At 46.6% G+C, this 14,461-nt stretch overlaps 1 protein-coding gene across 3 annotated transcripts in view; it reads left to right on the top strand.

The window, feature by feature from the left end:
* The window catches only part of ASIC2 (acid sensing ion channel subunit 2), a 1,285,436-nt gene that overhangs the window by 1,225,231 nt on the left and 45,744 nt on the right, over window positions 1–14,461 (top strand). For all 3 annotated transcript variants that reach the window (XM_043536829.1, XM_043536830.1, XM_037887013.2), the window contains exon 4: window positions 8,639–8,789. In XM_043536829.1, coding sequence (XP_043392764.1) covers window positions 8,639–8,789 — 151 coding nt within the window. The remainder of the gene's footprint in view (window positions 1–8,638; window positions 8,790–14,461) is intronic.

The following is a 14,461-nucleotide window of genomic DNA, read 5'->3' as shown; positions in this document are numbered from 1 at the left end:
CTGTTATAAGTACCCAATGCCTGTGCCTGATGGATTGTATAGAGGTAGTTTCTCACTTAACAGAGTCTGCATCCTGCTTCCACTGTGTAGTTTCTCTCGCCTACATCTGTTTTCAGTAGGTATTTTCAGAGGCGTTGGAAAGCGCTTTAAAGCGGCACACTAGAACCAAGCCTCAGGGCTGTAGGATCATGGGCCATTGCCATGTGTTCCTTTAAAAAAACAGAAGGATGTGATTAATATTATCCCTTAAAAAGCTTTCCTCCATCAACCAATACACTGTGCCAGCAAGAAATAGTCTGTGTTTGAAGCAAAGCATGTCAAACCTGTTGCTGCTTTCAAAAACAAAAGGAAAGTATAATGCATTTTCTGCTCTCTACCTCAGAATACTGCAAAGCGGTTAAAAGTAGACACAATAGACGGGAAACATTGCTAGGTACCAGACGTGAGAAGAACTATGGGAACCGGGCGCTAAAATTGTTCTGCCTCTAATGTGTCCTAGGCTCTGAAATAGAAACATTTTATGGGCTGAATGAGGTGATATTTGTTTTTCGCACATCTGTGGGTCTGCTCAGGGCATGGTAAATAATAATGAAATAATGATAATAATTAATTTATTATTTATTATTATTTAGGTATTATGTTGCAGAAGTACTTAAAAGCCCCAGTCATCGACCAGCGCCCATTGATTAGTCTCACTTATTTCCAGTCTGAATTCATCTTGCTTCAGCTTCCAATAGTTGTCTCTTGTTCTGCCTTTGTCTGCTAAAGTAAAGAGCCCTCTGCTATCAGAGATCTCTTCGTCATGGAAGTACTTACACATCATGACCTCTCCGCCTTCTCTTGGATAAAGGAAATAGATGGAGCTTCTTTCATCTCTCCCTGGAAGGCAGTTTTCCCAGACCTCAGATCACTCTTGTAGCTTTTTTTTCAACCTTTTCAAGTTTGTCAACATCCTTTTTAAAGTGTCGACACCAGAACCGGGGGCAGGATCCAGTCATGGCCTCGCTAATGCCCTATACAGAGGTAACACCACTTCCCTGCTCCTCATCTACATTACTTTGTTTAGACACTCAAAGATCAAGTCAGCTTTTAAACCACCGTACTACACCGGAGCTCACTTTCCATTGCTTTCCACCAGGAACCTTACATCTCTTTCAGCACCAGGCTACGGAGCACAGCCCCCTAGGGTAGACACAGCATACACCAACAGGAGGTGTTTTTCTGTTGATGGCAATGCCACCTCCCTGAACGATATTAGCTAGGCCACCAGAAGAACTCTTCCGTCAGCATAGCTGCCTCGACACTGGGGGGCTTGTCTTCTTTGCCGTGTTGGCTAGATTCACACCCCTGGCAGACATAGCTATACCAGTAAAGGTAGTAAGTGCAAACCAGATCTCACTGCTTCCCAAAATACAGCCCTTTCCCCCATCTGGAGAAGAGAAGACTGAGAGGGGACATGATAACAGTTTTCAAATACACACGTTTTCAAGGAGGTGGGAGAAAAATTGTTCTTCTTAACCTCTGAGAATCAGGCAAGAAGCAATGGGGCTTAAATTGCAGTAAGGGCGGTTTAGGTTGGACATTAGGAAAAACTTCCTAACTGTCAGGGTGGTTAAGCACTGGAATAAATTGCCCAGGGAGGTTGTGGAATCTCCATCACTGGAGATTTTTAAGAGCAGGTTAGACAAACACCTGTCAGGAATAGTCTAGATAATACTTAGCCCTGCCTTGAGTGCAGGAGACTGGACTAGATGACCTCTCAAGGTCCCTTCAGTTCTGTGATTCTATGATCTTGTAAGTGTAACCTACATTCTTTGTTCTTAGATGTTTGTCCTTGCATTGCCTGCATTAAAGTGTGTGTTGTTCAAATGAGCCCGCCTTACCAAGCGAGGGAGATCACTCTGTGAAACTGTCCTGACCTTATCAGCATATACCACTCCACCAATTTTTGTGTCATCCACAGACTTTATGAGCACTGGCTTTATATTTTCTTCCCCATCTATAGATTGCAAGTGAAACAAAGAGCTACACTCTGCAAAGCGAATAGATAGTTAGCTGCAGTGCAGTGGAGGCCGTATTATTGATTATTTCCGGTGTTTGAGCTTTCAGAAGTGTGCTGGGCCTTCTCCAGACACACATTGGCAGGGGAGATAGATTAGAAGACAGAGAGAAGCTAATGGATGAAAGCACACTCCTATAGCCTAAAATTCCACCTGTTCTACAATAAAGTCTTTTTTTGCTGGAATGCATTGTTATCCACCTATGAATCTAGGGGCTATCTAAAGGGGGGCCTTGGTAGCATATGGGTTTTGCATTCTGCTCTTTTACAGCCAGAGTCATGGGTTCAGATCCTGCATTAGCTCAGATGGGAAAATGGGTTTGCTCACCAAAATCTGCTGGAGCCTAGCCCATAATCACCTCTTAGGTAGAGGATTGGCCAGGGCTGCTCAAGAAGCCACAAGCCTGAAGCAGCAGGGAGTGCTGCCAGTCTCAAGTGAGGTGCACTGGAGGAGCTATGTTTGTGCAGGCCTGCGAACTACAGGGCAGGGGACAGATGCATTGCAGAGCTGGCCAGCCTGTGTCCTTCACTTTCCCAGCTGCCTTGAAATAATGTGCTGGCTCCCTTTCCAGTTGGTAAAACTTTTTTCCAGCAGCTCCATTTCCCTGTCATTAGCGGCTGCTTCAACGTTTCAGGCTTGTTTCCTCGGTCCACAGGATTTTTCAAAAAGAGAGTTTTATTCCAGCTAGTCCCTGCTGTGAGACCTTTAAACTTTACCCCTCTCTGTGCTAATCAGCTTCTGTAATGGCCCCATTTCCTGCAGGCCAGGGCCAGGATCACTCACACAGCTGCCAAATTTTGCAAATCTCTTACAGGTGTTCAGGGTCCTGGCCAAAGATTGCAGCTGCTGCAGCCTGTGGGCGTTTCACTACCCTACTGGCCTCATGCTACTAGGGGCAACTGAGTTAAGCAGCCAAGCACCCTGCTGTACATTGCTTCTCTCTCCCACCACCTCTGGCGTTCCCCTTGTGTGCTGTTCTCTGTGCACAGAGCAAAGATCTCAGGGGGCAGGGAGAAATAACCAATAAAGGATGATCTGGAAGTCCGAAGAACTGGGTGCACTTTGCAGCTCTGCCACTGACTTGCAGCATGATCTCGGACAAGTCTTTTTGCCTCTCTGGGCCTCAGTTTCCCCATCTACAAAATGGGGATAATACTGCTGCCTTCAAAGGTGCTCAGTTGCTACGATGATGGACCTATAGATAAATAACTAATAGATGAACCACTAGAACTGAGATCAGAATTGGGCCAGTACATCCAGTTGAAAGTGATACTTGCCCATGACACCACATTAAAGAGTAGCAGTCAACATGGTCCCAGTAGCCCCTGAAATTCCCTGGGCTTTGGGTTATCCAGCTGTGCTATGAAACGTAACATCAGGAAGAGCTGCAGAAAAGAATCTAGTCTTGAATCAAATGTGAGGTTCATAATAGACAAGGGGACTGAGTCAAACCCCCGGGGATGCCTATTCAGGGCTTTCTGCTAATCATGCTGCGTGTCTCCTTCAAAGTCGTGACCAACCTCAGATCCCATTGGAATTGAGGCTGTTCTGTGCCTTGCTAGGTTAGGGCATTAAACAGTCAGGAAAACCTTGGACCAGAGTAGGGAAGAGTGTACGGTGTATGGATCCACAGAGCTGTTGCAGCAGTTGCAAACAGCCAAGAAGAAAAAACAATGCAAGATGTAGGTGAAATTCACACCACTGAAACTGACTGGGTTGCACAGTCCAGTTCCAGTCACCGTCTGACCCCTAGCATGGCTATCAGCCAAAGGGGCAGAAATGGGAACACTTTCATCAAAATCTAAAGCAGCTGCATGCCAGAAAGCACTTGGGAAATGGGTTTTATGCTCCAAACCAGTGGGCCCCAACGCAGCGCCCATTTGTCAGCGGCATTTCAGCGGCGACGCTTCTCGATGGTTCTCCGGCGGCCACACTCAGCAGGGACATTTTGGCGGCAGGTGTCTGGCGCCCGCCACAGTCTTCTGGAAATAGCAATATGCTATTCCCACGGAAAGGTTGGGGACCACTGCTCCAAACTGTGCTCCTTCAAATGCTCCGGACTATGCTCCTTCTTTCAAGACATGTGCAGTCCTGACCTCTGGGCATATTCTATACCATGGGCACTCTCCTCTCCCAAGCGGGCCCTGCCTGTGCATTTTCTGATCCACACAGAGCCTTAAAATTTATAACCACCTGAGGGAATCTGTCAACTTTCTGCAGTGCATGAATTTCCCCTTGAAGTACTATCCGTAATTTCTCATGACACAAAACCCTGAAAGTGCAGGATTCATCAGGCTGCTGCCTTCCATCTCACAGATGCTGTAAAAGAAACATCAACTATCGTCCAGAGATATTGTCATAATGACAAGGAGTAAAGATTCATGTTAAAACTTACCTAGCTCTTTATGGCAACAGGAAGGATTTTGTCAGGAATTTAGCCCTCCAGGAATTGTACCTCAACACAACAGACTGCTCTCCCAAGAGGCAATAAGTTTAGTGAGTTAACAAAGCCAGGTGATGCTGCGTGATTAGTGGCTCTGTGGTTACTTACTGCTCCGAACTCCTGCACAAGAGACCTGTTATGTTTCTTGGCACACCATCGGAGAAGTTCGATAAAAACATAGAATACCCTTGCTGGAAGGTTGCAACTAAACACAACTTTATTTCTCAGAAATCAGAATGATAACACACAAGAACCCAAAACTGAGTGACACAAAACAGGCTGCTCCCCAGAAAACAGAGAGGCACAACTCATCTTAGTGCAGGCTGACAGTACGCTAACTGACTCTGATCATCTCATGTTTCCCTAAAGAGCCCTAGCCTGCAAGCAGGACCAGGAAACCCCCTCACATTTGAAGAGGTGCTTGCAGTTCTTACCCAGTCCTCGAAATACCACAAGACCTGGATTTGATACTCCCTTGCTTCCAGACCTGGCAACACAGAATGTGCAGCCCCTGTTGTGCACCACTCCACAGTTGCTGCTTCTGCTGGATAAAGGAGCAGCAGAGATCAGTGCTGTAGGGAGCCCTTCCAGCCCCCCCGTGCTGATGGGAACAGGGTGTCTAGGGACGTCCCTGCTCCCTGTCAGTGTGACCAACCCCAGAGCCTCGTTGAGTTTTCTGTAACCTCTACAGAGTGGTCACCTGAAAGAGCTCTCTGAGGAAGTGAAACTGTCCACCGGAGTTGCCCCATGTGGTGACACTTGACCCTCCCTGCAGTATGGGTGTGGCCCTGATATGGAATCACCTAACAAGATGTAATAATGGAATGATCTGGTCCATGAGGGGAAGTTATTGTCTACTGGGTTATAAAACTTTCCTGTGTGAATGTGTTATTCTAGCTTAACAAGGGATTGGGGAGAGGGGGGAGGGAAGCAGAATAATGGATCCAGATAAGCAACCTCTGAACAAACTCTTGGGGGCCAATTACAAGAAACTGATTAGCTTTGAAGATCCAAAACTTGTTTCCAACAAGCTACAAGCCTTGTTCTGCCCGTGCTGGGAACCAACAGGTTAAAAGGCCAGAAACGGACTTGATTTCTGTGATGGGGTGACCAAAGGAACAGCTGGTAAAGGATTCTCTCCCCCAAGGCGGAGAGAGAAGTGGTTTGTGATTAACGGAACAGATTCTGCCAGAGGGACTGTCAAGGTTCCTTCCCTACTCTGAACTCTAGGGTACAGATGTGGGGACCTTCATGAAAGACCCCCTAAGCTTATTCTCACCAGCTTAGGTTAAAAGCTGCAACCACCAAAGTGTTACACAAAGAACAGGGGAAGTGCCCACTTGGAAACGTCTCCCCCCCAAAATATCCCCGCAAGCACTACACCCCCTTTCCTGGGGAAGGCTTGATAAAAATCCTCACCAATTTGCATAGGTGAACACAAACCCTTGGATCTTAAGAACAATGAAAAAGCAATCAGGTTCTTAAAAGAAGAATTTTAATTAAAGAAAAAGTAAAAGAATCACCTCTGTAAAATCAGGATGGTAAATACTTTACAGGGTAATCAGATTCAAAACATAGAGAATCCCTCTAGGCAAAACCTTAAGTTACAAAAAGATACAAAAAAAGGAATCTACATTCCATTCAGCATAGCTTATTTTATCAGCCATTTAAACAAAACAGAATCTAACGCATATCTAACTAGATTGCTTACTAACTCTTTACAGGAGTTCTGACCTGCATTCCTGCTCTGGTCCTGGCAAAAGCATCACAAAAACAGAGAGAACCTTTGTTTCTTCCCCCCTCCAGCTTTGAAAGTGTCTTGTCTCCTCATTGGTCATTTTGGTCAGGTGCCAGCGAGGTTATCTTAGCTTCTTAACCCTTTACAGGTGAAAGGGTTTTTCCTCTGGTCAGGAGGAATTTAAAGGTGTTTACCCTTCCCTTTATATTTATGACAGGGACCACAGGAGTCTGGGGGTCTATAGGCAGCTTAGACCTACCAGGATCTCCAGGTGGAAGACGGTTAGACACCTGGTATGCTAGAGGTGCCCGTAGTCTGGTTTATTGCTTTACAGTCTGTTTTTTCTCTGAAATGCTTTTGTTTGGAGAAGTGATGCCTTGCTTTAAGGTGGCTGTTTGGTCACTGGATACCACTTCCATTGTCCCAGAACAGGACATAAGTCGGACCTGGTGGGTGATCACAGTCGCTACAACCCGGGCCCAGTCTGGGATGGGAGAATTGCAGGGTTCCGCCCTGAGACATTCAGTGAAATGAGGTCTGATATGGTAACCAGAGAGGAGGTGTGCTTGGGGGGACCAGGATGGTTGACACCCTGCACGAGGCCTCCCAGTCAGACCACCCTCCCCATAAGTTCCCAGCCCTTCCTGTACAGAGTCAGATCCACAGAAGGAAAAAGGGGTGGAGGTGTTGCTTGACTGTCCACCTGAACTATCCCCTGCTGCTCCCTTATTCCCCACCCCTACACACCCCAGGGACAGCCATCTGTTTTTTACTTTGAAAATCTGGTCTCCCTAGATGGGAAGGCCCCAGCAACAGAAGGCCTGGCTAGGAGGAGTCACTCCACTAAACACAGCAGGATACATGAGCTGTAGCCCACTGCTGAGTGTACCCACAGGGCCCCTCTTGTGCCTGATCCACCGACCATGTGAGTTTGTTACAGCCCCAGCTAGAGAGACTTGGCCATTGAGCTGGAGAGAAACAGCCTCCCCTCAAAAAAAATTCTCCTGAAGACACTGACAAACCAGTTAATTTCATGCAAAACAGGGACGGGTGTCAGAAGGAAGCTGTGTTTTATAGGCATGCTGGGATGCAACCCCCCAAGAGATTGGGCCAGGATTTTCAAAAGCACCCAGTGATTCTGGGAACCTGAATTCTTCGTCGTCTGATTTGGCATGTCTGCCGCTCTGAGAAGCTGCTGAGCACCCCCGGCACCGCGCGATATCAGTGGCAGCTGCAGGCGCTCAGCGCCTCTGTGAATCAGACCCAACTTGTCTTACCCCAAAAGCTGAGACACTCAGAATCACTGGACACTCAAAATAACAGAGCTGTACTCTTTGGCGGGAATAATAACCAACACCTGGCTCGGAGAGAGTTCATTCATTCCTTGATCTCAGAGCTGGGGAGTATGATTATCCCCATGTCACAGATGGGGAAACTGAAGCGCAAGGAAGAGGGGGTGAGGGAGAGTGACTTGTCTAAAGTCATCTAACAAAGCAGTGGCAAGGCCGGGGTAGAATCCAGGCCTCCTGAGTCCTGTGCTAACACGCTATCCACTAGGCCACACTGCCTCCTAAAGCACAGCTCTCAGTGCCTCCCATGTGGGATTCAGGACCCCCTGTCTGGACCTGTTCAAATTTACCTACCTCGTCCCACCCCTGCACGGCTGTTGGACTGCATTGTCAAAGGGGACTGTGGCTGCCCCGGGAGCGCCGGGGTGCTCAGCATGCACCTGTCCTAAAGGGTCTCAAACTGGGCACCCAAAATACGAGGCACCAAGAATCTCTAGTCCGTGGCAAACGCAGGCCACCACCTTTTCCCTGCACCTACTCTGCCAAGTCCCAGGCAGCTCCGCTCCCCCACTGCGAAATGGCGTTGCTGAAGCAAACAATTCTTGGGGAAATTGTTCCTGGGCTGGTTGGGTGGCTTTTTCTGGGAACCTGCCAGTTTCTTCCCCACCAAGGCAAGGGAGATCTGCCTGCCAACGCCTGCCTGCCCCTTCTGTTTTGTGATGTGTCCCTACACTTAGGACTCTTCCCTGGTGGAGCAGAGTGGAGTCCCCGAGTCCCGAGTCCCACTATCCTTTAGCAGTACAAAACTCCATCTGTGACTGCGCATGCTCCTATCGTTGTCTAGCTGCTGTGTCGGCCTCCTGCTCGGTCCCCACTTCACACAGCCATCGTGCTATTACAGTCCTGCTCTCGTCCTTCACCCAGCGGGGCTCCTCCGTCTGGAAGGGCCCGACACAATGAGGGAGACACACACACTCAGTGCCTTGCTCGTCGCCAGGATCTGTTAAAAGAGCCGAGCTTCCCCTTCACACATCTTCCCCCAAGCACCTTCCATGCTGCAGCTGATGCCTGTGACCTACTAACCGCCGGCTCTTTCTGTCTCTTGCAGCTGACCTACCTGCCCCCTCCGTGGGGCGAGTGTCGCTCGTCGGATGTGGGCTTAGACTTTTTCCCCATTTACAGTATCACGGCTTGCAGGATCGACTGTGAAACCCGCTACATTGTGGAAAACTGCAACTGCAAAATGGTCCACATGCCAGGTCAGTCTGCATGGGGATGCGTGGAACATAGCTGACTATGTGTGGTTGGGCTGATGCCTTAGGCTCTTGTTTTGGCATCTCAGGTGGGACCTGGAAGCCCTGATGCTGTGGGTGGGCTCCCCATGGTACTTTTGGGGACCAGAAGGTTTGCTCTGGCGCCTCCCACAGGGTGCTGAGTGGTGTCTGCATTTCAGTGGTGATGTCTGGAGCCTCCACAGTGAGCCAGGGCAGCTGGACCAAGCTCGGAGCTAGGAAGGGGCTGTGTACGTGCCAACAGTTAATCTTTACAAGCACTTGCTTGTGAAGGGAGCCAGGCTGGTCTAGTGGCTAGTGAACTGGCCTGGCACTCAGGAGAGTTGAATTCTCATCCTAGCTCTGCTGCTGACTTCCGGGGTGATCATGTGCAAGTCAGTACCCCTCCCCATGCCTCAGTTTCCCCATTGATAAAATGGGGGCAATAATACTGCCCCTCTTGTAAAGTGCTTTCATATCTACTGATGGAAAGTGCTAGATGAGAGCTAGGCATTATTATTATGTTGCTTCCTGTCACTCTTCCTGCCACTCTGTACGACAGAGACATGATTTATCCCACTGGCTTCCTGGACCTTGAGACCTGGCTCTGCTCAGCTACTTTGTCCTGACACAAAGCAGCCAGAAACACAGCACCTCTGGCTCCCCTTGGGTTCGCCCTGCCTAGGGGCAGTTCCTGGACGTTGTGCAGATGCTGTTGTGGTGGCATTTTGCCCCGCCTAGAGCATGTGGCAGGGAAAAAGAGGGCCTGGCCAGAGTGCTCCCATGATCCCCAGCTGGCAGAACAGCCCCTTGGAGCAGGACTGGCTCCTGGCCAGCCTCAAGGTTGGGGGAACACAAAAGACACCTTATCCCACCCCCTACTCTGTACTGTCCGGCATTGAGTGCAGGAGTTGGAAACCAACCTTTCTTTTCTCCCAACCTCACTGGCCTGCCTGTCGCACAGAATCCAGGCCCACAGGACATCACACCTAGGTGCAGATTGGCTCTGCTTGGCAAGGAAGATTAATAGATTCCTGCCCCTACCCATAGCTTCCCACTAGTCATTATAGTGCGGGGTAGAATCCTTATCCCATTGATGCCAATGCCAAAACACCTGTTGATTCCAGTGGGGCCAGGATTTCACCCCAGGTGCCTGAAGCAGGTGTTTAGGCTACAAACTGCTAGAGGGCTTAGGCTCAGTTCATGTACATGAAGTAGGCTGCAAGGCTGTTGCTGTCTCTCTGAACCCAGGGCTCCTGCAGGATCTCAGAAGCCTGGAGTATGTTTGCAGTTAAAATTCATCAGTACATATGAAGGAAACCCTAGGGAAGTAATACTGTTATTAGCGAATAGTGACAGGGGATTCGATTGTTAGAAATATAGATAGTTGGGTTTGTATTAGAAATATAGTTATTGGACTGGGAGAACCACACGGTGAATTGCCTGGTGGCTTTGAAGTTTGCAGATCTCTCTTAGACATCTAGACACCTAGACAGACTTTTGGGCAGCGCTGGGGAGAAGCCAGCAGTTGTGATTCATGTAGGTACCAGTGACACAGGGAAAGGTCCTGGAGAGAGGTCCTGGAGGCCAAATTTAGACTGCTAGGTAAGAGATTAAAGTCCAGGAGCTCAAGGTGTCAGTCTCTGAAATGTTCCCAGTTCTGCATGCAGGGCCAGAACTTCAGGGTCTCAGTGCATGGATGAGACGACAATGGTGTTGGGAGAAGGGATTTAGGTTTATTAGGAACTGGAGAATCTTTTGGAAAAAGAGAAAGGATGGGCTCCACCCAAACCAAAACAGAACCAGATTGTTGGCATGAAAATGAAAAAGGTTGTAGAGGAGTTTTTAACTAAGGGCAGGGGGAAAGCCAACAGGTGTGGATAGAGACATTCCTTAGAGGAGGATTTATGAAAGGGGATACTCCATATTCAGTGAAGAGGAGAGGATAGAAGTTGATAACATACAGGTAGGAACTGAAGAGAAACAGTCAAATGAAGAAGAGTCCCATACAGTTCCATCACATGAAGGCAGTCAACTAAATATTGACAAATTTTAACTGTGCTTGTATAAAAATGCAAGAAGTCTAAATACTAACATAGGTGAGAGCCTGGTATTAAATGTGGATATTGTTATAATAGGCATCACAGAAACTTGGTGGAATGATGATAATTAATGGGACACAGTAATACCATGGTACAAAATATATCAGAATGTCCGAGTCGGTCAAACTGGTGATGGAGTAGCACTATCCATTCGAGAAAACATAGAGTCAAATACAGTAAAAATCTTAAATGAATCAAACTGTACCAGAGAACCTCTCCGGATAGAAATTCCAAGCTTGAATAAGCATATAGCAGTAGGAATATACTACCGACTGCCTGACAAGGATGGGGAAATGCTTAGGAAGATTAGAGAGACTACAAAATAGAAAACCCAATAGTAATGGGGGATTTCCACTACGTCCATATTAACTGGGAACATGTCACCTCAGGGTAGAAAGCAGAGATAATATGTCTAGATACCATGAATGACAGTTTCTTGGAGCAGCTAGTCCTGGCACCCACATGGGGAGAGGCAATTCTTTTCATTTAGTTCTAAGTGGAGCACAGGATCTGGTCCAGGAGGTGACTATAGCTAAATTGCTTGGTAATGGTGTCTATAATGTAATTAAATTTAATATCTTTTTAGGGGGGAAAACACCAAAGAAACCAACCACAATAGCATTTAACTTCAACAAGGGGAACTACACGGAAATGAGGCGGCTAGTTACACAGAAATTAAAAGGAATAGTCACAAGAGTGAAATGCCTGTAAGCTGCATGGAAACTTAAAAAAACCCCAAAAAACCATGATAGAGGCTCAAACTATATGTATCCCCTAAATAAATACATAAAAATACTAAGAGGGAAAAAATGCCATGGTAGCTAAACAGCAGAGTAAAAGAGGCAGTTAAAAACAAAACAAAAACCCTAAGTCAACTCCTACTGAGGAAAATAGAAGGGAGTATAAACTCTGGCAAGTCAAGTGAAAAAGTATAATTAGGAAAGCCAAAAAAGAATTTGAAGAACAACTAGCAAAAGACACGAAAACTAACTGCAAACAATTTTTTAAGTTTCTCAGAATCAGGAAGCCTGCCAAACAATCAATGGGGCCACTGGATGATTGAGGGTGTGTTATTCATTTTACACGTAGCTTTGCAGACTCTAATGTGTTCTGTACAGACCTGTTCTGATTTATTCACATTTGTATGCATAAATTACACCAGAAAGGAGCACTCAAGGAAGACAAGGATGTTGACGAGAAGACAAATTAATTCTTTGCATCAGTCTTTACTGCAGAGGATGTGAAGGAGATTCCTACATCTCAGCCATTCCTGTTAGGTGACAAATCTGAGGAACTGTCCCAGATTGAGAACTATCAGTAGACGTGGTTTTGTAACAAACTGATAAATTAAACAGCAATAAGTCACCAGGACCAGTTGGGATTCACCCAAGAGTTCTGAAGGAACTCAAATATGAAATTTAAGAACAACTAACTGTGGTATCTAACCTATTGCTTAAATCAGCCTCTGTACCGCATGGCGGGAGGACAGCTAATGGAATGCCTATTTTTTAAAAAGGCTCCAGAGGCGATCCTGGCAGTTACAAGCTGGTGAGCCTAACTTCAGTACCAGGCAAATTGATAGAAACTATAGTAGAGAACAGAATTATCAAACCCACAGATGAACACGATTTTTTGGGGAAGAGTCAACACAGCTTTTGTAAAGGGAAATCATGCCTCACTAATCTTTTAGAATTATTTTAGCAAGTTAACAAATATGTAGACAAGGGTGATCCTGTGGATAGAGTGTACTCAGACTTTCAGAAAGCCTTTGACATGGTTCCCCACCAAAGACTCTTAAGCAAAATAAGGAGTCATGGGATAAGAGGGAAGATCCTTTTATGGATCAGTAACTGGTTAAAAGATAGAAAATAGAGCGTAGGAACTGATCAGTTTCACAGTGGAGAGAGGTAAATAGTGGTGTCCCCCAAGGATCTGTACTGGGGCCAGCGCTGTTCAATGTGTTCATAAATGATCTGGAAAAAGAAGTAAACAGATTATACAAAATTATTCAAGATAGTTAAGGCCAAAGCAGACAGTGAAGAGTTACAAAGGGATCTCACAAAACTGGGTGTCTGGGCAACAAAATGGCAGATGAAATTCAATATTGATAAATGCAAAGCAGTGCGCATTGGAAAATGTAATCCCAACTATACATACACGGGTGGTGGAACAATTTGTATAGTGGGGGTGCTGAGAGCCTTTGATCCAAACTGTAAACCCTGTGTATAATGGAAACCACTTCAAGCTTGGGGGTGCAGCAGCATCCCCTGCATCCTTAGTTCCAGGACCTATGTATACATAAAAAAGGATGACGTCTAAATTAGCTGTTACCACTCAAGAAAGAGATCTTGGAGTCCTCATGGATTGTTCTCTGAAAACATCCACTCAATCTGCAGCGGCAGTCAAAAAAGCAAACAGAATGTTAGGAACCATCAGGAAAGGGATAGATAATGAGACAGAAAATATTATAATGCCACTATATAAATCCATGTTACACCCATACCTTGAATACTGCATGCAGTTCTGGTCATCCCATCTCAAAAAAGACATACTAGAATTGGAAAAGGTACAGAGAAAGACAACAAAAATGATTAGGGGATGGAACAGCTTCCATAAGAGGAGAGATTAAAAAGACTGGGACTGTTCAGCTTGGAAAAGAGACGACAAAGGGGGGATAGGACAGAGGTCTATAAAATCATGACTGGTGCAGAGACAGTGAATGAGGAAGTGTTATTTACTCCTTCTCATAACACAATATCTAGGGGTCACCAAATGAAATTAATAGGCAAGCAAGTTTAAAACAAACAAAAGGAAGTATTTTTTCACACAATGCACAGTCAACCTGTGGAACTCCTTGCCAGGGGATGTTGTTAAGGCCCTGGGTTCAAAAAAGAATTAGATAAGTTCAAGGAGGATAGGGCCATCAATGGCTATTAGCCAAGTTGCAGAAAAGGACCTGGGGATTACAGTGGATGAGAAGCTGGATATGAGTCAGCGGTGTGCCCTTGTTGCCAAGAAGGCCAACGGCATATTGGGCTGTATTAGTAGGAGCATTGCCAGCAGATCGAGGGAAATATTCAGCACTGGTGAGGCCACATCTGGACTACTGCGTCCAGTTTTGGTCCCCCCACTACAGAAAGGATGTGGACAAATTGGAGAGTCCAGCGGAGGGCAACAAAAATGACCAGGAGGCTGGAGCACATGACTTACAAGGAGAGGCTGAGGGAACTGGGCTTGTTTTGTCTGCAGAAGAGAAGAGTGAGGGGGGATTTGATAGCAGCCTTCAACTACCTGAAGGGGGGTTCCAAAGAGGATGGAGCTCGGCTGCTCTCAGTGGTGGCAGATGACAGAACAAGGAGGAATGGTCTCAAGTCGCAGTATGGGAGGTCTAGGTTGGATATTAGGAAACACTATTTCACGAGGGGGGTGGTGAAGCACAGGAATGGGTTACCTAGGGAGGTGGTGGAATCTCCATCCTTAGGGGTTTTTAAGGCCCAGCTTGACAAAGCCCTGGCTGGGATGATTTAGTTGGGGTTGGTCCTGCTTTGAGCAGGGGGT

The sequence above is a fragment of the Chelonia mydas genome, chromosome 27, assembly GCF_015237465.2.
Source record: "Chelonia mydas isolate rCheMyd1 chromosome 27, rCheMyd1.pri.v2, whole genome shotgun sequence".
Taxonomy (NCBI): domain Eukaryota; kingdom Metazoa; phylum Chordata; order Testudines; family Cheloniidae; genus Chelonia; species Chelonia mydas.
This window is presented reverse-complemented; position numbering and strand designations above follow the sequence as displayed.